The sequence below is a fragment of the Elephantulus edwardii genome, unplaced genomic scaffold (genome assembly GCF_000299155.1).
Source record: "Elephantulus edwardii isolate Elephantulus edwardi_28Jun2011 unplaced genomic scaffold, EleEdw1.0 scaffold00044, whole genome shotgun sequence".
Classification (NCBI taxonomy): Eukaryota; Metazoa; Chordata; class Mammalia; order Macroscelidea; family Macroscelididae; genus Elephantulus; species Elephantulus edwardii.
The window spans coordinates 16,284,858-16,308,422 of record NW_006399794.1 but is presented as its reverse complement, the minus strand read 5'-3'; the positions used below and the strand labels follow the sequence as shown (position 1 = coordinate 16,308,422).

Below are 23,565 nucleotides of genomic sequence, written 5' to 3'. Positions count from 1 at the left end.
GGACAGTGCAGGAGGGGAAGGCCCTCTGTGAGGTGGACTGATTCAGTGCTGGGGTAATCGGGATGGGTGTATCAGAGACAGTGCAACTGGCACAGGACAGAGCAGAGTTTAGGGCTGCTGTACATAGGGTCACTATAAGTCGCAAGTGACTCAACGGCACATAACAACAACAACAACAACAGTATTCTACCAATGTTAGTTTCTCAGCTCTGACAAAAATAAGGTGACATAAGGGGAAATAAATTGGCTGAAGGGCTTATGAGAAATCTTTCTACTATCTTTGTATTGTTTCTGTAAATCTAAAATCATTCAAAACTACAGTTTGAGGTTTTTTAAAAAAAAATTTAAAAAATGCTTCATTAAGAAAAAAAATATCAAGAACCCAGATTCCTTCCATATTCTGGCTCTTTCCTTCTTTAGTTCTGTTCTCAGGCTTATTTTCTCAAGGTCACCATACAAGACAGCAACTCTCATCCTCAGGTAACAGTGGATAGATACTATTACTTCCCTATTCAAGAATGATGGATATTTCTTCATGAGCACTCCAACAGGCTAAGGCAGTCACTGGGTAGGGGGTGGGATTACGACGACTGGTTTGGGCTAATCAAGTTTCACCTCCTAGGTCACTTGTTACCAAACACAGTCTTAGATTTTGTTAGCAAGGACAAGGACTGGGGACTAACTGTTGAATAGGCAGCCCATATTCATTCATTTCTTCATTGTCATTGCCATTGCCTGCAAGGATTTTGTTTATCTTTCTTTCTTGGAGCCCCTAGTGGATGACGGCCATCTCTCTTGTGTAGTTACTTTCATTTCTGTCAAACTAATACCTTACTTCCCTCATCAACAAATGAATGGATTGAGAAGTTGTGGTACATTCACACAAAAGCATATTATGGAGCACCCAGGAGAAATGAATTTGTAAAATACTATTTAACATGGGACAGGCTAGAGAGCATTCTGCTGAATGAACTAACTCAGTCTCAAAAGGACAAGAACTGCGCAAGACCATAATTGTAAGAATGATGGATATAAGTAAGTAAGATGTGTAAGATGTGTATACATTTCCAAAATGGGGAAGGGGGAATTCACTGGGATAGCAGGGTTTAGTAGGCACACATGTTTAGTGGGTGGGTGAAAGAACAGGAAAGATCCAATGGGGACTTAAAAAGATGGGGTTATAACAGGCATAGATCAATAGTAATTAATTTTATAAAATACAATATATATGAATGAGTGTGTGAAACACAATTTGTATGAAAGATTGTGTAAAACACAATGTACCTGGAAGAAGCACAATGTATACAAATTTTATATGCAAATCAATATAAAAGGGGGGGGGAAGACTGTCGCTATATTACTTTAAAAAAAAATACAACACAAACCAACAAACCAAAAGAAACAAATCAATCAACTAATACCTTATTTTACAGATATTCTCATTCAAGATTTCTGGACCATAATTAAGAGTAAGTAGCAATCTATAGACATCATTTTCTAGCACTCTCCATTTATTTTCCCTCAGTGACTGCCACCAATTGGTGATGCAGCACCAAACTGAAAACAGTAACTTAAAAGAGTAGCTTGGAAAAAAAAAAGAGTAGCTTGGTCTCTGATTAGAGATTGAGTTTATGTTAATAAGGGAGGAAAAATGCAGAAATGGAGGGTAAAAATCAGTATACAACTAGAATTCAATCAATGTAACAAAATTAGACATGTAGAAATTGTTGGATTGGTTATGTTGTGTTGTGTATATTATCAACAACAAGATAACCTGAGAGACAGAGAGAAAGATTACAACCAACAAAACCCTCTGAGGCAGTACTGTCACATGAGGTCACTGAGAAGGAAATGACTCAGGGACATCCAACAAAACATTAATCTAATCTGGAACCACCATATACTGGGATTTCTTGTTAAATAGTGCACTCTAAAAAATTTTTATACTGATTTATTTACAAAGTTTGAATATACCGTTTCTCACAAAAGATTCTTTCCATTTCCTTCACACCCCTTCCATAGAATGGAAATAGTGCACTTTTCTAACTATTTAAACTATTTGTAATAAAGTGGGTGGTTTGTTCCCCATGACACCCAAAAATATACTAACTGAGACACTCAGCTTAGGGGTCTCAAGGCTTGAATTTTTACTTTAGTTCTTTCAGCTTGAGAAATGATCACATTCTTTCTCCTTGGTGTTCTAACTGCAGACCTTTGACCATTTCATTATAATACTTTTTTTTATCATCTCAAGGCACCCTTTTAAACAATAGATGGAAGCAACCTCTTCCAACTGGTCGCTGTACCCACCTTGGCTAGCAATGAATCCATCTCTGAAACTCAGCAAGGAGAGAACTGGTGCTCCTGATCTATGGATAACTTGTACTGGAACCCTAGGATCCAGAAAAAAAGGGACAATTTATACTTTCTTTTCTTCCAAGCCATTGCTTAATTATGTTCACTGTATAGTATCATCCACATAAAAGCAAAGTGAACAAATAAACGAGATTAAATATCCACATAAATTTTTTCCTAGTAAGCTCCTAAGAGACCAAAGCAACCCACTCAAAATTACCCTGGAGTGAAGATCTTCCCAGTGTATATGAATGATTGTATGTCACACTAGGAAGCACATGGCTAAAAAGATTGAACCGGTTATGAAACAGTAGATGAAAAAGTTGGGAGAAGTGACCATTTTATAATAGCACCTAAGCAGAACAAAGTCAAAATCTACCAGGTCCTTCGAATTGCAATCTATCTATTAATTAGTGTGCTGTGATGATGATGATGGAAAAAATAGTTATAGTTACTATTAGTGTGTTGTGATGATGATGGAAAAAATAGTAATTGTTACTAAATGTTGAGGTTATTTTTGTCATTTTACATACCTTATCTCACTTTGTTAACATTACGGAAAAATAAACATGTTACAAACTCATCTCCAGACAAGGACACTGATTTAGAGAGCTTAAGTAATCTGTTAACAAGTGTTAGTTAATGTTGGGATTCAAAACCCAGGCACGTGTGCACTTACATGATGCACTTAAAGGAGGCTCAGGGAGTCAGTGTGTTCTGCTAGGTTCTTTCATTCTGATATCAATCATGGTAGAACTAAAGTTTAAGAGTACTGAAAAATGGGAATTAGAGAAAGATAGCTCACCATTGAAGATATGCCTTCTGGAAATAATATACATGTTAGTAATATACTTGCTAGCTCTGGTTCGCTAGTGACAAGAAATTGTGCTGCAAGCCCAAAGGCAAGCAGTTTTAATCTACCAGTTGCTCTGCAGGAGAAGAATGAGCAATCTCCTTCAATGCAATTTACTGCCTTGGAAAATATGCTGAGGGTCAGCTGTAAGTTGGTCCTGACAACAAACCACACAGGCTAACAGAGAGCTCTGTTGGCCTGGTGGTAAGAGGTTGTCCTATAATCCCAAAGGCATGCAGGTCGAATCCACCAGTTGCTCTGAGGGAGAAAGGCAATCTCCTCCTACTTAATTATTGCCCCTGAAAACCCAATGGAGGGTCAGCTATGGATCAATTCTGACTCAATCACACACAACAAGAGCATACATGTTAATAGGGAGGTTTAGTGGCCTAGTGGTAAGAAGCTGTGCTGCAGTTCTAAAGGCACGCAGTTTGAGTGTCCCAGCAGCTCTGCGGAAGAAAGATGGGCAGTCTACTCCTGTGCAATTAACTGCCTCTGAAAACGTGCTGGAAGATCAGCTATGAGCCACTGCGGACTCAAGGGCAAACAACAACAACAATTCACGTTAATAAAAATCAGGTATCTATTGAGTATCCTTAAATTCCTAACATTAATGGATACTGTATTTTTATCCTACTAACATGCCTACATAAATAATGCACACACTTATGCAATTCACAGAGAGAGCATAAGAAACTAACAGATGAGGGGGTTGCACAATTGTAGGGAAAGCCTATTATATGCACAAAAATATTTTATAATGCCATTACTTTCCTCACTTCATTCACTGCTCACAAAGAAAACTTACCCTTTTATAGATGATTAAATAGACATTCAACAGACATGAAACTACTGGCCCAAGTAAGTGCAGGGTTAGGACTCAATTTCATGCTTTCTCACTCTGGGATTTAACATATATTTTTACACAAATTTAGATACAATTAACCTTCCCCTCCATTAATTAGTATTACTAAGTAACACCACCTTGACAATGCAAACTTAAGAATCCTTGCAATTAGCTCATCAGAGGAGTCCTATTTGCTGGTGCCCAGGTGACACGGTGATTAAGCACTCAACTGCTAAACAAAAAGATTAGCAGTTAGCACCCACCAGCCACTCTCGGGAAGATAGATGTGGCAGTCTGCTTCTGTAAAGATTACTAAAATAAAACATATTACTTCTGAGCTAATTCCAACAGCACTAGTGGCCTAGTGGTATGAAGCTGTGCTGCAATTCTCTAATCCACCAGCTGCTCCATTGGAGAAAGATGGACACTGTCCTCCTGTGCCACTGATTAACTGCCTATGAAAACCTGCTGGAGGGTCAGCTATGTATCAAATCGACTTGATGGTACATAAAAACAAATCTGTAGAAAGTATGTTCTCTTTAAAGTATGTCCTCTTTGGAGCAGGGAGTTTAGAAAGAGGAATCTGAAGCACCACACTTAGATTCAACTATTGACCCTCGAATTTATCACAACTCATCAAAATTACTAGTTTACTGTTTTTGCATCTACCTCTTAACTGTGCACATATTGAGGGTATACCTATATTCTCCACATCTAGCACAGTATATGGCAAATAATATTCATGTTGATTAAATAAAGGGAGGCATGAGCAAGGAGATCAAAGTTGCTTATGTGCATAAACATATTCCTTGATAATGTTAGCTTAATCAAGTACTGATCTACAATCACACATATGCAAGCAAATAGTACTGAGAAATAGCATATATTAGTTATATGAACTTGGACAAATAGTCTCCCTATGCCTTAGTTTCAGCACTTGCATGTGAAATGAAAAGCACCCTTGTCCAGACTATCCCTCAGGGCACTTTAAGAATTATTTTAATACTGGAAGTAAAACCACCACGTAAGTACGAAGAAATGTTAAAATAAGATGAGCTTGTTTGTAAATCAATGTGATCCAAAGTGTGATCTGCAGACCAGAGCTTTATATGAGCTTACTAACAACACAAGAAAAGACACTTGGGCCAGAATATAAATCAACTTCATCAATATGCACACTCTAGTTCAGGTGACTTTGGAAGGAGGGGGTATGAAAACATCCATGAAGAAAAGATAGATATTCTTGTACAAGCTTCTTTTTCACTGTGGACTGATAAGCATTTTTGTGGGCCAGCATGCTATAGTAGGACTAGTGGATATATGATGCCTATAATAAACAATCAGCAGAGAGAACTGCCAGAAGTCCAGTCTGGGTTTAGAAGGGGTCGTGGTACTAGGGATATTGTAGCTAGCTAATGTTAGATGGATCTTAGCTGAAAGCAGGGAATACCAGAGGAATGTCTATCTGTGTTTCACTGATTATGCAAAGGCGTTTGACTGTGTGGATCATAACAAACTGTGGCTGACTCTGAGAAGAATGGGAATCCCAGAACACTTGATCATGCTAATGAGAAATCTATACTTGGACCAGGAGGCAGTCGTTAGAACAGAGCAAGGGAACACTGCATGGTTCAAAATTAGAAGGGTGTACATCAGGGATGCATCCTATCTCCATACCTTTTCAAGCTATATGCAGAACAGATTATCCAGGAAGCTGGGCTCTATGAGGAGAAATGTGGGGTCAAGATTGGTGGAAGATCTATTAACAATCTGCGTTATGCAGATGACACAACCCTGCTTGCTGAAACTGAGGATGACCTGAAGCGCTTGCTGCAGAGGGTCAAGGACTGCAGCTTTCAGTATGGATTGAGGCTCAATGTCAAGACAAAGATTCTCACCACTGGACCAATTGGCAGTATCAGGATGGATGGTGAAGAGATTGAGACTGTTCACAGCTTTAGTTTGCTTGGCTCCACAGTCAACACTCTTGGCACTAGTAGCCAGAAAATTAAAAGGCATATTACGATGGGAAAGTCTACTGTCAAGAACCTCTCCAAAGTACTGAAGAGCAATGGTGTCTCTCTGGAGACTAAGGTGCATCTGATATAGGCCATGGTCTTCACAATTACTTGTTATGCATCAGAGAGTTGGAAATGACCAAGGAGGATAGAAGGAGAATTGATGCCTTTGAGCTGTGGTGCTGGAGAAGAGTATTGAGAGTACCATGGACCACTAGGAAAACAAACAGATTCATCCTGGAAAGGGTTAAACCGGGTGTCTCCTTGGAGGCAAGGATTCTGAGGTTCTATCTAACATACTTTGGACATGTAAGGAGAGACTGGTCCTTGGAGAAGGACATCATGCTTGGTAGGGTGGAGGGTCAGCGCAGGAGGGGAAGGCCCTCTGTGAGGTGGATTGATTCAGTGACTGGGGTAATCGGAATGGGTGTATTGGAGACAGTGCGACTCGCACAGGACAGAGCAGAGTTTAGGGCTGTTGTACATAGGGTCGCTATGAGTCGCAAGCAATTCGATGGCACATAACAACAACAATATAATAAACAAGGGAGTTCTGGTAGCCTAGTGGTAGGTAACAGCAATGCAATCCCAAAGGCATGTGGTTTGAATCCACCAGCTGCTTAGTGGGAGAAGAAAGGATGGTCAATCTCCTCAAGTGAGATTAACTGTCTCTGAAAATCCACTGTGAAGTTTTCAGCTATAGTCAATTCTGTTTCAGTGGCAGTCAACAACAACATAACCAACCAAGGAGTCCTGATGTATACTTTGTAACTAGAAAGATGGCAGTTTGAATCCACTAGTTGCTCTGTAGGAAGAAGACAGGCAGTCTCTTCCTGTAAAGATTCATAGCCTTGGAAAGCAACAGAGCATCCACCAGCCACTCTAGTTGGTAAAACTGACTCAACTCACAGCAGTGGGTTTTGATTTTCTGGTCTAAAAGTAACTAGAGGGAAGTGAAATGTCTGGATCTTGCTTTAATTTTATTCAGCTCATCTATTATTGTACAGTGTAAGAATAATCTTAGTTCAGGTGAGTTATTATGGCTGTCCAATCAGAATAACACTTTCAGGGTCTAATGAAAGAGCTGAGAATAGCAGTTCTATCCAGTGACATCTGAGGCTATAAGTACTAGAATAACTACAATTTGAGGAAATGTATATGTTAATATCACACCTCATTTTATACAAATCAACTCAGCATAGTTGGGGTCTCTTTCCTGGGCTATCTCATACTTTTACTTTCCACCACCACCACCCCTCCCTATTCTGCTTTTGTTTCCTCTCCGCTCTTTCATCTCTTCTTAGTGCTTCTTCAAATTTCCTAGTATATTCTCATCAGTACCACAATGGGCCTTGACTTAGCTTTCTTCTCTATTAGACTGCATGTAACTCAAATAAAGAAGTCATACTTTTTATTTCTGTTTTTTCAGTGCCCACAGAAATCATTCACTGCACACTAAAGGAGGAAAGGAAGAAAAGTAAGGAGAGAAAGAAAGAATCATAGAAATTATTCAATCTGAGAACAGGCTATGGTTATTCTCTCTCAATATCTAGAAGACCAGAATTAATTCTGTCTTAGGTTAATATTAAAACCAAATAAAGAAACAAAGCTAGCTTACGTAAGCTAAGTATGATTGTTCAATCTTAGCCCACTCCAAATCTAACACCAAAGCAATAACTGCTGAGCCCCTCAGTACTGAGAGTTCCAATAATTTTTTTCAATCATTTTTAATGAAATGTTATTTCATTATTTAAGTTTAATTTTCAGAGCAAACACTGCAGCAGGACAATTATAATAGTATGAATCCAATATGATTCTAACAACAGTAATAAGATCAGATAATTCACACTGGAAAAATCTTTACAAATAGAAAAATAAACCCTTGATCAATAGTCATCTGTAGCACATGTTAAAGTCAATAAAAAATTCCACTTTGAAGAAGGCTGCATCAGGCAAGTGGATGGTAACTCACCTTGGACTCCTCACATCCAACTGATAAATGTTTCCATCCTGTGTCCCAGCTAATAGTGAGAAGCCAGAGAGAAAAGTACAGCAGTTGAAGGCATCTGAGCCAATAAAGAGGAACACCTAGGGACAAAAGTGTGAGAAAAGCTGTTTAAAGATTGTTTCCAAGAATAAACAGGCACCAAGAAAAGGAAAATTTATTATTCTAAGTTATTTTTCCTTTTACCTTCTTCAGGCATTCTTGAACAGTAAAATATTTGCTAAAAGCTGAGGAAGAAGGACTGCCAGGATTTCAGAAACCTCAGGTTGAGCTGTTTCTATAACACTCTACACTCTGAGGTAGCAGTTTTCAAACTGTAATAGCCAGGCAAAATCACCGATCCATCAGTTCTTTACTACAGAAAATCCTTAATTACAACATATTCCTCCACTTGCAATTCCAAAATTTAGGGTTTGTTTCATGCCACTTAAAGGCATCTTTTGAAGGGAAAACTTTGTAGGAAAGAATTCAGGCTTAAATAAAGTGACAAAGAATTACAATTCTCACTGTGTATCTGAAAAAAAGGAATTATTAGGCTTTCATTTATTCCTTACCATTAACTCAAACTGAGCATTTCTCCCTCAAATATTCTAAATAAAAAACCAATAACCCAAACAAACAAAAACTCATTCCTTTTGGATGTAAGAATTAGTCTAGGAAAGTTAGAGTGCAAAGGCAATTTCAGAAAAAATAATGGTGCTCTGGAGCAAACAGTAAAAATGAAAGTATCACCAGTACAATAGAGAAATGGGATCAAATGATAGACAATGACTGTGGCCAGATCAAATCGTTAAAGTTGTATGGATAATGATGACAGGAGTAAGAAGGAAATTTAATAAATCAAATCTCTGGGAGGACAAAGTTTAATCTCTCCAGCAAACCTTGGAGATGAAAGAAAAAAAAAAAATTCAACGAATTCCTCTATGATGTTCTGGTCATTAATCAAGCAAGACCCCTGAATGCATGAGTTACCCTAGAGGTAGAAGGGCTCTGAAAGGGCATCAATGTACTCTCTTCAATTTATACGTTAGCACTCTAAGGCTCAAAGAGGAAAATTGATTCCAAGGTTGCAGAGCAGAAACATTCAATATGCATTGCACGACTGTATGCGCTAAATCCTATTTTAGCAAAATGCTATGTTTAGTGATGAAGAAATTGAAACTCAAATGGATTAAATAATTTTCCCAATGTCACCATCTTGAAGTGGATGAGCTAGGATTTAAATGTAGCCCTTACTCCCAGTTTCATGCTTGTAATCACTACACTGTACTTTCACCCACTCTTTCTCCTCAAAAATGAAGAGATCACATAGAAATGTTTTCAAAACAGTTTTAAAAAAAAACTGTAGCCCAGGTTGCTCACAGGTCAAAGGTCTTATAGGAATCACTTGCCGGCTGCCTGCTTTGCAGTCCTAGGCACTGAAGCTTCTTATCTTCCCGGGCCAAGAGCAGCATTTTTGCTTCCGTTCCAACCTCCCGTTCACCTGCATGACAGATGCACAGTGTCGTTAAAGGTGCTGGGCTGACCAGCTAGCAACAGTCATAAGCAAAAATACTGTTGACTATGTTCTATGTTAGTGATACACTCATTAATTTAAAAATAATGTATTATGTCCAATCTCTTAGGGATGGTAGTGTTTACAAAACTGTGAACATCTGTCAAAACTCACAGAATGATACATTAAAAGAGAGTGAGCTTTTAGTGTACATAAATTATATCTCAATAAAACTAACTTGAAATTTATTAATTCACTCAATAAACAGTGACTTTAACTATGGGCTCAAGCATTTCAGAGTTCATGAGGACAGGGCAAGGGTCTGACATTATTCAAGGCACTGAGGTATCAATGATAAAGTCCTTGCTCTCAAGGACTCTACTGGAAAGAGATCATACACAAATAGGATACTTTGAGGCCATGACAGATTATTCAAAGGACATAAATTCCTTGGGAAGGTGGAATATCAGCAAAAGTGAGGAAGACCCTCAATAAGATGGACTGACACAATAGCTGCAGTAATGGGCTTGAGAATGGCAGAGATTATATGGATGGCACAAGCCAGGACAAGGCCTGTTAGTCACAGGGTCACTATGAGTCGTACTCAACTCAGTGGCACAAAACAACAATAAAGTGGAAGGAGACTTGGTAGGGGAGATAATCTTAATTTCAGAAACATCTGTGGAGACTGCTTTTCAGCAGGACCTGAATGATGGACAGAAATGAGTTATTGGAGGAGGTCTGCGGGAAATACTTGCTAAATTTAGGGAGAGCAAGACAAAAGCCAGGAGGCTGAAATTGAGTCTGCTGCGTTGAAAGCACCAACAGAAAGCATGTAGCTGGAACAGTGGGAGCCTGGCACAGTGTAGTGTGGGCATGAGGTGTCAAAAAATGGAAAACACTGGAAGTAAAAACGGTAAACTTTGCTGAAGTGGAACATGAGGAAAAGGGGTGAGTCATGAATTAATCTCAGGTTCTGGGCTTGACCAAATAGGCAGATCCTGGTGCCATTTACTGAGATGGAGAAAACAGTACTGAGGTTGTGGAAAAGAAAATACTCAAAAGTCAGTGTCAGTTTGAGGTGTTCATCAAACAATAAAGAAAGTCTGAAATTTAGGCCAGAGGACTAGAATATAGGTATACTTCTGGAAATCACCACCCGCTTAAATACAGTATTTAAAGTCATGGAATAGTTGAGATCATCCAGGGAAAAGTTATAATTAGAACAGAAAGTACAGGACTAAAGAGTGAGATCCTCCAACAGAACAGAGAACAGCAGTATACAGAGGACTTCTAAAAGGAGACCAAAAGAAACAGTAAGAGAGGAAGGAATTCACTGTAGTGCTATAACATAGATGACAGGAAATCAAAATGCTGAGAAAGGAGTTTACTGTGTTGAATATCATCAAGAGTTTAGAAAAATGAACACAGAGAATTAACACTGGATTTAGCAACAAGGAGGTCATCAGTGAATCAAACAGAAGCCAATTCAGGGAAATAGCTGGGGCATAAATCATTCCAGAATAACTTGAAGAGTAAACTGCAAAGTTAGGGTAGAAAAAATAAGAATATTGTAATTTAAATTAATTCCAAGAAACAATTTTAAAAAAAAAAACACATTAATTTTGTTGGAAATAAAAATGTCTGTGAAATCTTATGTTTAAAGGGGATGGGAAGATAGACGTGTATATCTCTTTTACTAAAATGTAGCTAATAAAAATGTGTACTGACTAAAATGAACTCATTCACTACTAACTGCACATTTATCACTCTGTGAAATACACTTCTACCTAATGCTTCATGAATTCCTAAAGAGGTGTCAGGGCTCATGGAGTGTTCAAGTTTTAGCAGAAGGCCTTTGACCACTGCACATTTATACAGGAGGTTTAAAAGAAGTAGAGCACTTAGTTGATTCTATCAAAACTGCGGGGCAAAGATGATGGCAGAGAAAAAAAAGCCCCAAGGAAACAGAAAAGCAATTATTAGTAAAAGAATAAAATTACCTTGGTAGAACATTCATTTATACACTGCCTTAGCTCCCAATCTTAAAATAGTCTTCTAATTTCTGTACGTTCAACACCAATTCATCCTTCAAGGTCTAAGCCAATTATTATTGCAACATCTTCTTTACTGATATTAATCTAAATAAATCACTCCTTTCCTCTGAAACCTATTATATTTGCATTGTTGTTGTTAGGCACCATCAAGTCCAGTAAAACTCATAGCAACCCTAAGAGTCATTCAGAACAGCAGATCTGAACCCTATCCTGTCTTGTACCACCACCATACTTCCTGACACACTAGAGTCCTTTGCAACACAACAGTCACCATGTCAATCCTCCTGGTCGAAGGTCTTCCTCTCATTCACCGACCCTTCACCTTTCCAAGCATCATGTTCCTTTCTAATCAACAGCCCCTCTTAGCAACATGCTCAAAGTATATGAGGCAGAGCCTCATCATCCTTGCCTCCAAAGAGCACCCTGGCTGCACCTTCTCCAAGACATATGTAATTTGTTTTTTTGGCCATCCACAGGATGTTCAGGGCTCTTCTCCAACACAACGTGGCATCAGGATTGGAGGAAGACTCATCAACAACCTGTGTTATGCAGACGACACAACCTTGATTGTGTCTGAAACTGAGGAGAGCCTGAAGTATTTGCTGCAGAGGGTCAAGAATTATAGTTTACAATATGGATTGAAGATCAATATTAAGAAAACGAAGATTCTCACCAATGGGTCAATTGGCAGTATCATACTAAATAGAGATGAGATTGAGATTGCTAACTATTTCGGCTTGCTTGGTTCCACAATCAAATTATTGGCACCAGCAGTTAGAAAATCAAAAGACAAACTGGGTTGAGAAAATATGCTGTCAGAGATCTCGTCAGAGTGCTAAACTGCAATGATATCAGTCTAGAGACTAAGGTGCTCCTGATTCAGGCCATGGTTCTTCACAATTACCTGTTATACATCACAGAGCTGGACAGTGACCAAAGAGAAAAGAAGAAGAATTGCTATCTGTGAGGTGTGGATCTCGAGAAGACAAATGAACACACCATGGACTGCCGAAAGAACTAACAGGTTTGTCCTGGAGAGGGTAAAGCCAAGCTGCTCCTTAGAGGCAAGGATTTTAAGGCTTTATCTCACTTTTATAATATTTTGGCCATGTAGCCAGGAGGGACCAATCGTTGTAGAAGGACATCATGCTTAGAAGAGTAGAGAGAGTGCAGGAGATGAAGACTCTGGATGAGATGGATTAACTCAGTAAGTAATGAGGGTAGGTGTGTCAGAGACAGTAAGACTGTCCCAGGATAGAGCAAGGTTCAGTGCTATTGTGAATAGTGTCACTGTGAGTCATGGTCAATTCGACGGCATATAACAACAACCTGATGAAAACAGATGGTGTACACCACCATCATTACTTTGTGAAAGTAGAAATATAAGCTCCTAAGGAGAAAAAAAAAAGAAGGGTAAATTGGGGGGAAAAAGGTAAACATGAAGGAAGCCTAAGAAAAGAATTTCCCAGATCTTAATCAACTCACTGGGTGTTTGCTCAGGGGAGCCAAGGTTTATGGAGTTGTCAGCAGCACCCACAGCCACTCCATTGACAGATGAACCACAGTCTGTAAGGATTCCCAGGCAGGCCGAGCGTCCACAATCCCAAAGTCGTGCTGTCCCATCTCGAGAAACAGATACTACATTCCTTCCTCGGTCAACAATGGCTGTATCTAAGACACCTGGCAAGAGGAAGGAACAAATCCCTTAGATAGAGTAGATAGAGAAATTACAAGGTAGAGAAATCGGATCTATATCAGTGACTCTTGTTGTTGTTGTTGTTATGTGCCGTTGAGTCGTTTGCGACTCATAGCGACCCTATGTACAACAGCCCTAAACCCTGCTCTGTCCTGTGCCAATCTCATTGCCTCTGACACACCCATCCTGATTACCCCAGTCACTGAATCAATCCACCTCATAGAGGGTCTTCCCCTCCTGCGCTGTCCCTCCACTCTGCCCAGCATGATGTCCCTCTCTAAAGACCTGTCTCTCCTTATGTCCAAAGTATGTCAGGCGAAGCCCCAGAATCCTTGCCTCCAAGGAGCAGCCTGGTTTAACCCTCTCTACGATGAATCTGTTTGTTTTCTTGGCAGTCCATGGTACATTCAATACTCTTCTCCAGCACCACAGCTCAAAGGTGTCAATTCTCCTTCTATCCTACCTAGTCATTGTCCAACTCTCTGATGCATAACAAGTGATTGCAAAAACCATGGCCTGTATCAGGCGTACCTTAATCTCCAGAGAGACACCGTTGCTCTTGAATACTTTAGAGAGGTCCCTAACCGCAGACTTTCCCATCGCAATATGTTTTTTGATTTCCTGGCTACTGGTGCCAAGAGTGTTGACCGTGGAGCCGAGCAAACTGAAGGTGTGAACAATCTCAATCTCTTCACCATCCATCCTGATGCTACCGTTAGTCCTTCAATAAATCTGAGCTGTATATGTACTATATATATAGGTTGGGCATGTTCAAGGGCCAGAAAAACAAAAATAAATAGAACAGAGTCCTTGCTTCCCAATGGTTCAAAGCCTTGCTAGAGAGATGTGGAAAAGTTTCTTGACAATTTAATTTTAAGTGGAAATGTTCTAGAGAAGTGGTTTTCAAACTCACATTCAAGCTTATAAAAGTCTTTTTCTTTTAGAAAAACATTAAAAAATTAAGCTAGTAAAAGAAAGAAGTTCTTATTCTATCTCACAATTTGATATTAACTGTTAATTCATTTTTAAATTCTGAACTAAATCTATGAGAATAAAAAATCAGTGCCAAGTCCATCTCTTCATTCCAGTGATACAGCCATTTACAACCCAGCTTTTACATTTGCTCTAGCCAAAGGACGAAAAAGAAAACTGGAGTTTTACTTAGTTTTGAGTTTTCCCCTATTAATTTAGTCTTATTTCTTTTTATCCCATAGTACAGATGTTCTACTGGAAGGATTTTTCTTCCTCTTTTAAATTATGAAAAATGCTATCAGTGATAGTACATTCTAGATAGAACTAACAAAACTGACTAACAAAGGTATTTCTAGCTCATCTAAATGACTGGTTGGGTTGCGTTTTTGTTGATAACTAGTTTCTGTTTCTATATTTTGTCTCTAAGGACCACTATAGAAGTCTTCTAGAAAAAATCATCCCCATCACCCTACATACCTCCTTTGTGACCTTTAAAGGTTACCACACAGTTAGCATCTTCAGCTGACCAGATCTTCAACTGGGCATCCATTCCCCCACTCAGAACCACAAGGCCTGATGGGAAAAACCTGCAACAATTCACATCAAACACATGTCCTTCCAACACTCTCTGGAAAAAAAGAAAATTCCATGTTTTGATATTCTATTATAGCATCGCCTATATCTTTGGTATAAAACACCTAAATGCTAGAACCACATGCTGAGTTTTAAAATGAAGGATGATATATAATCTTGTTAGTTCATTTGACAAACAGGTAGTGTTTTAAAAGCTACTGCCTCCCTTTCCTGGCTTTTGCATACAGATTTTGTGGAACTGAATTCTCTAGCTATAGCAATCATACACAGGTTTAGTTCTAAAACACCAGAAGCTGATGAGATCTGGGGGACTCTAAAAACTTCTACATTGTTCAAAGGGATAAGCATGTTCAGTTACCTATCTAACTAACCTTAGAAACCAATTACTAAACAAGGCTTATACTGAGGGGACTGGCCATCCACTTAAGATATTTACTGATGTGGCTCTGCTAGTGCTATAGCTTCATTCTATTCCAGCAAATCATCAAGTCTGGGAATGTTCTTAGATTAACACATGAGAGAATAGAGACCAATTGAAGTACAGTGGTCCCATGTTTTTAGAATGGGTCACGCTTCTTTCCATGGCCCAGACCATGGGTTACTCAGACTATCTTTCATGCACAAGATCTTAAAGTGTATCCAAAGTCATTACTCTGAGTTCTCCATTGGAAGCCTGCCAGATCTTCATGCTCCCATCCATGCTAGAAGACACCCCAAGGCCTCCTCCACTAGAAATGTCCAGACACGTTACCTGTTCAAAGAAAAAAGAACCAGTGTTGAAAATAATGAAATGCTCTTATTTCTTTGAATTACGTTATAAACTTTCCCAGGGATATTTTTGCTTCTTAAGACTTTAAAGAGGTCTTTTGCAGCACATCTGCCCAAGGAATAAGTTGTTCGATTTCTTTTTAAACTGTGATTTTAACGAAAAGTTTACAGAAATGTTGGGTTTTCATTAGCTCATTGTTGAACATTTTCCTCTCTCTTCCTTCCCCATTTCACTTTTATAAAATATTCATCCATTATTGCACAATTTCCTCCCTCCCCACTCACCTGCTGTTTGATTTCTTTGACTGCTGCCTCCATGATTGTTCACTGCAAATCAAAGTAAAATAAAATCCCTGACAATTTCAATCTTCTCGTCATTTGTCATGTGTTGCTTAGTGGTCCAGTTTTGAAGATCTATGTTTTCTTTGTGATATAATCTACACTGCAAGCTTCAAGTCTTTTTTGCTTTCAGTTGTGTCATCTGCATGCCACAGCTTGTTAATGACTCTTCCTCAAATCTTAATGCTGTGTTATTCTTCATACAGGCAGTTTTTTATATTATTTGCTCAATATACCGAAGGAATAAGAATGGTGAAAGGATACAACCCTGATGTACACCTTTTGTGATTTCAAGCCACACAGGATCCCTTGTTCAGTTTGAATGCCTGCTTTTTGTTCTATGTACAGGTTCTTCACACGTACATTTAAGTGGTTTAAATTTTCATTCTTCAGAGTGCTATTATTCATAATTTGTTATGACTCACAGCTGAATGTCTTTGAACAGTCAATAAAACATAGGTAAACACCTTTTAGCTCTCTTTAGCCATGATTATGATATACCTCACTCTATGTCCTTTTCTGAATCTGGCTTGAATTTCCGGAAGTTATCTGGCAATAGACAGCTGTAGTGGGTTTTTAATTATTTTCAACAAAATATCACAATGCATGTAATATTAGTCCTATTTTTTCAATAATTTCCAAATATTGTTGAATCACCACAAATGGGCATGAAGACAGGTAGGTATCTTCCAAATTTCTTGGCATACAATAGATGAGTCTGTTTGTTGAAACACCTCAATCAGTATTCTGTAAATTCCTAGCACCCTGTTTTGTACCAATGCCTTCAATACAGTTTGGTTGTCTTCATTTAGTTAGTACCACTGGCCCTTTATTATATGCTGTGTTCTAAAATTGGTATAACAACGGTGTATTTTTTTCATTCTTTCTTGTTTAGGAAGGAGAGAAATAATGCTTTACAGAGCACAGATATAAATTCTATTTCTACTAGTATACAGGCAATGGAAACAAAATGAGGCATAAAAAATGTGCCCAGTAAGTTGAATGCTAGCAAGATCGCAAAAAGAAAACCTATTGGGAATGTTTTTATGGCCAAATCCAGAGCAAATCAGATAACCCATTTTAAAAACCTTAGAAATGACCACTTTCATCATTTTTTTTTCATCTTCTTTTAATGCTTCCTGCATTGTCCAATGTTTTGCTCACAGAATCCTTCAAGACTGCAAATTGAGGCCTACATTTATTTTTCATGCTTTCAGTTTGACAAGTGCCATGGGTCTTCTTCCCTTTTTTGTAACTGCAAGACTTTGCAGAGTTCATCATAATACTTTGTCTTTTCAAGTTACCCTTTGAAACTTTCTGTTCAGTAGATTATTAACAAAGACTTTACAATAAAGGTTATAGTAGTTACTCTTTAAAATAGAAATCATTTTCAGCTTCCTTTTATGTTTCCTAAATGTTTATCACTGAATATATATGTTTTGTAATAAGGGTAAATAATAGCTGTGCTTTACAATGTATTTACCACACAGTATGAAATTAAAACCTTTATTATAATCCATTTATTCACCTATTTCTTACCTTTCAAAATAGCTATGGAAGTAGAAAAGGCTTTATTACAAACACTTTGAAAATTCTCAGTATGCTGTATGTGGAATTTTGAGAAAATACTTCTATCTTATATGCACATGGACAGACATATATGAACAGCAAACTATTATGTAAACATTGATTACTATCTTCATTACCTAAAAGTCAGTAAGAAGCTCTCAGAGAACACATACAAAGGAAATGTGCAAATCTTTCTTTAAGATCACCAGAATGTAGAACTGTATACATATTCTATGAGTAATGAATATATCATGGACTGCTAATAGAACAAACAGGTTCGTCCTGGAGAAGGTGAAACCAGGCTGCCCCTTGGAGGCAAGGATTCTGAAGCCTCATCTGACATACTTTGGACATATTGCAAGACGGGATCAGTCCTTGGAGAGGAACATCATGCTTGGGAGGGTGGAGGGACAGAGCAGGAGAGAAAGACCCTCAATGAGATGGACTGATATAGTGACTGGGGAAATGGGGGTGGGTGTGTCAGAGACAGTGAGATTGGCACAGGATAGAGTAGGGCTTAGGGCTGTTGTAGATAGGGTCGCTATGAGTTGCAGGCAACTTGATGGCATATAACAATAGCAACAAGAATAGCAACATGAGGATATGAGTACTAGCTTAGGCAACCATATCACATTTCATCAGCTATATGATCTTATAATGTGAAGAATACAAAAAATACATTATCAATACATTTATTAGATTAGACTAGTTGATAAAATGGAAAATTAACATGGTTTTCAACTTTTTCATCATTTTACCAAAATACTTACACTCTTTGCATGAATTCTGGAAAAGGAGGTATATGGTGCCAAAAACTTCGAAGATGCATTTTCCTTTAGACATGAAATATGAATGCTTTTCTAAACAGAGTGGGAAAGAGAAAATTCATCAGTTCCTTACATCAAAGTAATAAAGTCTCTTAAAAAACAAAAGAAAACTACAGGAAATTCTCGCCTTCTACATATGCCCTCTGTAATCCTCCTATCACAGTTACTCACCAATACTCACTTCTCCACAGTTCAGCAGTCCTTTCCCTGCAGAGCGCTGCAATGTAATTTGGTATCTCTAAGATGTCATTTTAAAAATCTTTTTTATGTCAGAGTATAATTTCTCATAAAGACACATATATAATAAGATGCAAACAGCAAACATAATAGCACCAATTTTCAGAAGAAAATCCATACTAAAACTCACTATTAACAGAATGGCAAGAAAACAATCAGCAGAAGAGTGAAGGAACATAGAGATGTGAAAAACTTAGCATCTTATTCCAAGTATAGGGCCTAATAAAAGACAAATATAAAAGTAGACTTGCTGTCTATAATGCTCAGGAAAGATGCTGGACTCTAGATATGTGTAAGTTAATGTCCACAATATGTTCGTGAAATAGGACAATGTTCAAATTAAGAGATATTAAAAAACTTATGAACAGCATAACTAGTGACTGAAGAGCCAATGGCCTCTTCAAACTAACATCACTGGTCCTCATCATTTTGGAGAAGTCCTTGACCATGGACTTGCCCAATACAATAAATCTCTTGATCGCTAGACTGCTGGTAACAAAAGTGTTGATTATGGACTGAAGAAAAATGAAATTGTTGAAGATTTCAATAGTTTTCCCTTCTGTAATTCTGGTAGTGACGATTTTTGTCTTGACATCAAGATGTAATCCATATCGAAGGCTGTATTCTTTGATCTTCTGCAACAAACGCTTCAAGCCCTTCTCACTTTTAGCAAGTAAGTTTGCGTCATGAGCATAATGCAGGTTATTGACGAGTCTTCCTCTGATCCTGATTTTTCCATTGTTTTCACAGAGAATCTACCCTCTTCAATGATTTGTTCAACATACCCATTGAATAAATATGGGTAAATGACACACCATAACACATACTTTTCCTGATTTTAAATCATGCAGTGGTCCCTTGCTCTTTTCTGACAAAAGCTTGTTCTAGATATAAGTTTTGTATGAACATAATTAAGTGTTCCAGGATGTTCATTCTTCTCAATGTTAGCCATAGTTTGTTATGATCCACACAGTCAAATGCCTTTGCATCATCAATAAAACACAAATAGATAGTGAAAAATCCCAACTTATGAGCAATCCTTTCTGGTTGTCTTCATCTGACACTACCATGGTTGCTGCAGCTGCTGGTGGAGGTATAAGAAATGCATACCATGACTATTGCTACAGTTGCTCCTGCCACCACCTGCCCACCAGACAAAGCCCAAGAGCACGCTGCTCTGCCTCACCTGCCTGTATCCTACTCATGGCCCAGGGCTGAGTCTCCATTAGGAGTCTCCTTCAAAATCATTAAGAGGCAATGTTAAGAAGAAAATTGATTCCCCTTTAAACAAACAAACAAACTAAAACCCAACCAAAAACAACTGTTATGAAATCATGAACCATGAATGTATATGCAGTTGAATGTTGGAAGCAATGAGTTTTTGTTCTGACACATATATCTATTAGAGATATATATAACTGATAAAAGAAATGGTAAATTCATACATTGTTAGGCCCTGGTCAGGCTTGTGTTTATTTGTTTTGTGTTTATTTCCACCTACAACTTAAACTGACTACACCTCTTCATGGACAGGGTACTGTCACAGAGATGTAGGTGTTTTGTCTAGTTGTCATACATCTTTTGGGTAATGTAGCAAGATAATCCTAGTGGAAGAGTAGGAAATTATACCTGAAGCCATGTATCAGATTCATGTAACTGACTTGCTAAAGGCAAGCTTTATAACCATTTATGGTAAGCATGCTGATGTTCAAACTAGCACATATGAACATATTAAAGCTTGGCAAGTCCTTCTTCAAAGATTCCAGCAATGTGACAGTCCCTCACGCTAAACCAGAACACCAATATCAATATATATTCCATTAGAGGCTAAAGAACTGCATTAAGCAAACAGCCCTTAGTCCATTATCTCCTCTGCTGTACTACTTTAAAGTTTCTGGAAATTCAGTGAGACAATGAAAATGTCTTTAATAATCAAGATTTTCTAAACTTCTTTATAAAGCTGTTTATATCCAATAAGCATAGGTTTTCACTATTCACTAGAAAGAACAATTTCAAAGTTTTAATATTATCATCATTTTTTTTCACCACTTAAAATCAATGCACTTTTATTAAAGGTCTCCTTTTAAAAAAATTATAATTTATACACAAACAATACCTTCATCCAGTATATCCATGCCTGGATGCCTTAAGGCCTTTTATTAAATGAGGTTTTGCTTCTGACCACTTGATCAAGGCATATAGCTGCAAAAGAGCTGACCTTGATTTGGCACTGCCTCCTGTACAAGAAACTAAAGCATCAGCTAAACTCTCCTGGCTGAACAGTCACACTTAGCAAGGATGCAGGCTCAAAGAGCTTAGTGCTCAAGCCTTTTGTAAGAACTGGGTTTGCTCTTAGATTTCATTTCTCTGGGGCAAATTATGAGAAGTTTTCAAGAATCAGTGTTTTTCTTATCAATGCTGCAAATCAATCTTTAATCCATAAGCAGTCTTTTATAAAAGAAAGATAAATCTTGAATTACTTTTCATTGTTAGCAGTAGAGAATCATGCTGTTAACAAAATCGGTATTAAAGAAAAGCAGCAGCAGATAGAAAACTGACAACATTAAGGGGGAAATATGAGTATGCCACATAAAGATAAAATTTAAACTTTCTTATCCTCTCAGGGTTAGACATTTAAGCATAATGACAGATTCACTGTTTAATACAACAATATAGCAGCATCAATAAGCAAAGTGACTCATGGCACTTAAAAACAAATGAATAGTCAACCATAAGCACTTACTGTCTGAACCCAGCAGGTATACATCAGAAATTAGCAATGATGTTGGAAGAGATAAAGATTGTGTCAGGGCCTGAGTATAAAGGGAAGAAAGGTAGTCAGCACTCAGGCTATGGATGAATATTGGTAAACATCTGGGGGAAACACAGGCCTGCAAGATGCTGTTTAAACTTAAAGTAAAAATAATCTATGTTTCAATTATGGCACACAGTCTAAGTAGCTATGACTACAAGGATTTAATTAACCTGACACTCAGCTTGTTTATCTGCACAAGAAGAATTTAAAACATCAATTTTACAGGATCATTATAACAATGAGACTAAATACGAGAATAGGAAATACCACTTTTGCACTTATAATTTTAACCATATGTATGTAGTCTTACTCCTCACAGTTATGCATGAAGTGAGATATTATTTTCATTTTATAAATGAGAAAATGGAGATTGAAATAACAAAGTTAACTGCCCAAGTTCATAAAATCAGTAAGTGTAAGAGTTAACTAAAACTCACACTCAGATCCTCTGATGCTTTCTACAATACCATAGCTGCTTATGAAAAACAAATATAAAATACATAACAAGTAGAACATTCCACAGAGAATAAATAGAAATTTGCTAAAAATCTCATGTAAAAAGTATTCTCTCTTCTTGTTAGTAAATTTGAAATATTTTACAACTGAAAAAAATATTTGATCACACAAAAAAGAAAACAGTATCTAGTTCATCCTTTGGGCATCTCACCAGTGCACACAAACTGCAACATTCAGAATTAGTAAAGGAAGTTAAGTCAGATTGCAGGTTCTGCAACATTCAGGTGGGCCATCTACTTACCTCGAACACCATCAGGAAAATGTACTAAGCATATTAAAATTCCTCATCAATATCTGGACAGAGAGTATGAGGTTGTACAGTCCAGTAGTTAAGTACTAGCCACAAAAGGTTATAGAGAACATGCAGTATGGCCAATGTAAATGAGAAATTGAGTTTTTAACTATATTTTATTTAAATTTTAATTTAAAAACTAAGAGTTGGAAATGTTAAAGTACATTTGGGTCACACCTAGGCATGTGACTCTACCTTTTCAATTGTAAATTTATGAAACCTAAATATAGATTTCTGAATTGAAATATACTATAAATGTAAAATATATACTGGATTCTGAAGATTTAAGAAAAAAGGCAATGAAAAAAATCTCATCAATAATTTTCTATATTCATTATAAGTTTCAATAATATTTGAATATACTGAGTTAAATAAAGCCTGATTTTTTATTATACTAGTTTATTTAAAAAATTTGAATATATTGTTTTCCAGACCCGATTCTTCCAATTTCCCTGACCCCTCCCACCCATCAAACTGTACAAACCCATGATTAATCCGCACTCCCCTCACACATCCTCATCCCTCTGCTTCCACCCTCCACACTCCCTTGGATCCTCATACTCATTTTACAATAATGGTTTTATACAGTGTTTCTCTTTATGGGACTGAGTTAGTTCACTCAGCATAATGCTCTCCAGTCCCTCCCAAGTGAGGTAATAATTTACAAAATCATTGCTCCTCCATGCTGCATAGTATTCCATCGTGTGAATGTCCATGATATAGCAAGATAGGAACTCTTAAATCCAAAATCTCTGTAAATGTTCATTAAAACTAATAAAATTTAATAAAAAATTAAAAAAGATTAAAAGAGAGACAGAAAGAACAATGAGAGGCATCAAGTAATAAAATAATCTGATTCAATAATCATGGAAAAGGAAGCTGAAGGATAAACTATGCTGGAACAATTTAGTGTCGAAGTTTAGATGAGTGATTTGGGCAGGACAATAGCATGAAGTGCTACTCCACAAAGATGCCACAAAACCAGAAATGAGAACACTCTTTTTGTTCCACATCCATGATCCAACCTGGATTTATCTACTGCCTTATGAAGGCTGACCCCACTAGTGGCTGTAGTTGTTAGGTGCCTTAGATTTGGCTATCTCTATAGCAACCCTTCCGACAACCAATTCTTCTTCACTATTCCCAACTTTTGCATTCCAGTCACCCATTATTATCAATGCATCTTGATTGCATGTTCGATCTATCTCCAACTGTAAAAGTTGGTAGAAATCATCTATTTCTTCTTCTTTGGCTCTGGTTGTTGGTGCATATATCTGAATGATAGTGGTATTTACTGGACTTCCTTGTAA

At 37.6% G+C, this 23,565-nt stretch overlaps 1 protein-coding gene across 1 annotated transcript in view; it reads right to left on the bottom strand.

Annotated features, from left to right (window-relative positions):
• Nucleotides 1–23,565, bottom strand: part of PAAF1 (proteasomal ATPase-associated factor 1) — a 52,891-nt gene that overhangs the window by 13,016 nt on the left and 16,310 nt on the right. The window contains exons 4-10 of the mRNA XM_006885571.1: nucleotides 18,339–18,428; nucleotides 15,545–15,643; nucleotides 14,776–14,926; nucleotides 13,116–13,310; nucleotides 9,470–9,561; nucleotides 8,046–8,161; nucleotides 2,311–2,393 (exon numbers count right to left, since the gene is read on the bottom strand). Of these exons, the coding sequence (XP_006885633.1) occupies nucleotides 2,311–2,393; nucleotides 8,046–8,161; nucleotides 9,470–9,561; nucleotides 13,116–13,310; nucleotides 14,776–14,926; nucleotides 15,545–15,643; nucleotides 18,339–18,428 (826 nt within the window). The remainder of the gene's footprint in view (nucleotides 1–2,310; nucleotides 2,394–8,045; nucleotides 8,162–9,469; nucleotides 9,562–13,115; nucleotides 13,311–14,775; nucleotides 14,927–15,544; nucleotides 15,644–18,338; nucleotides 18,429–23,565) is intronic.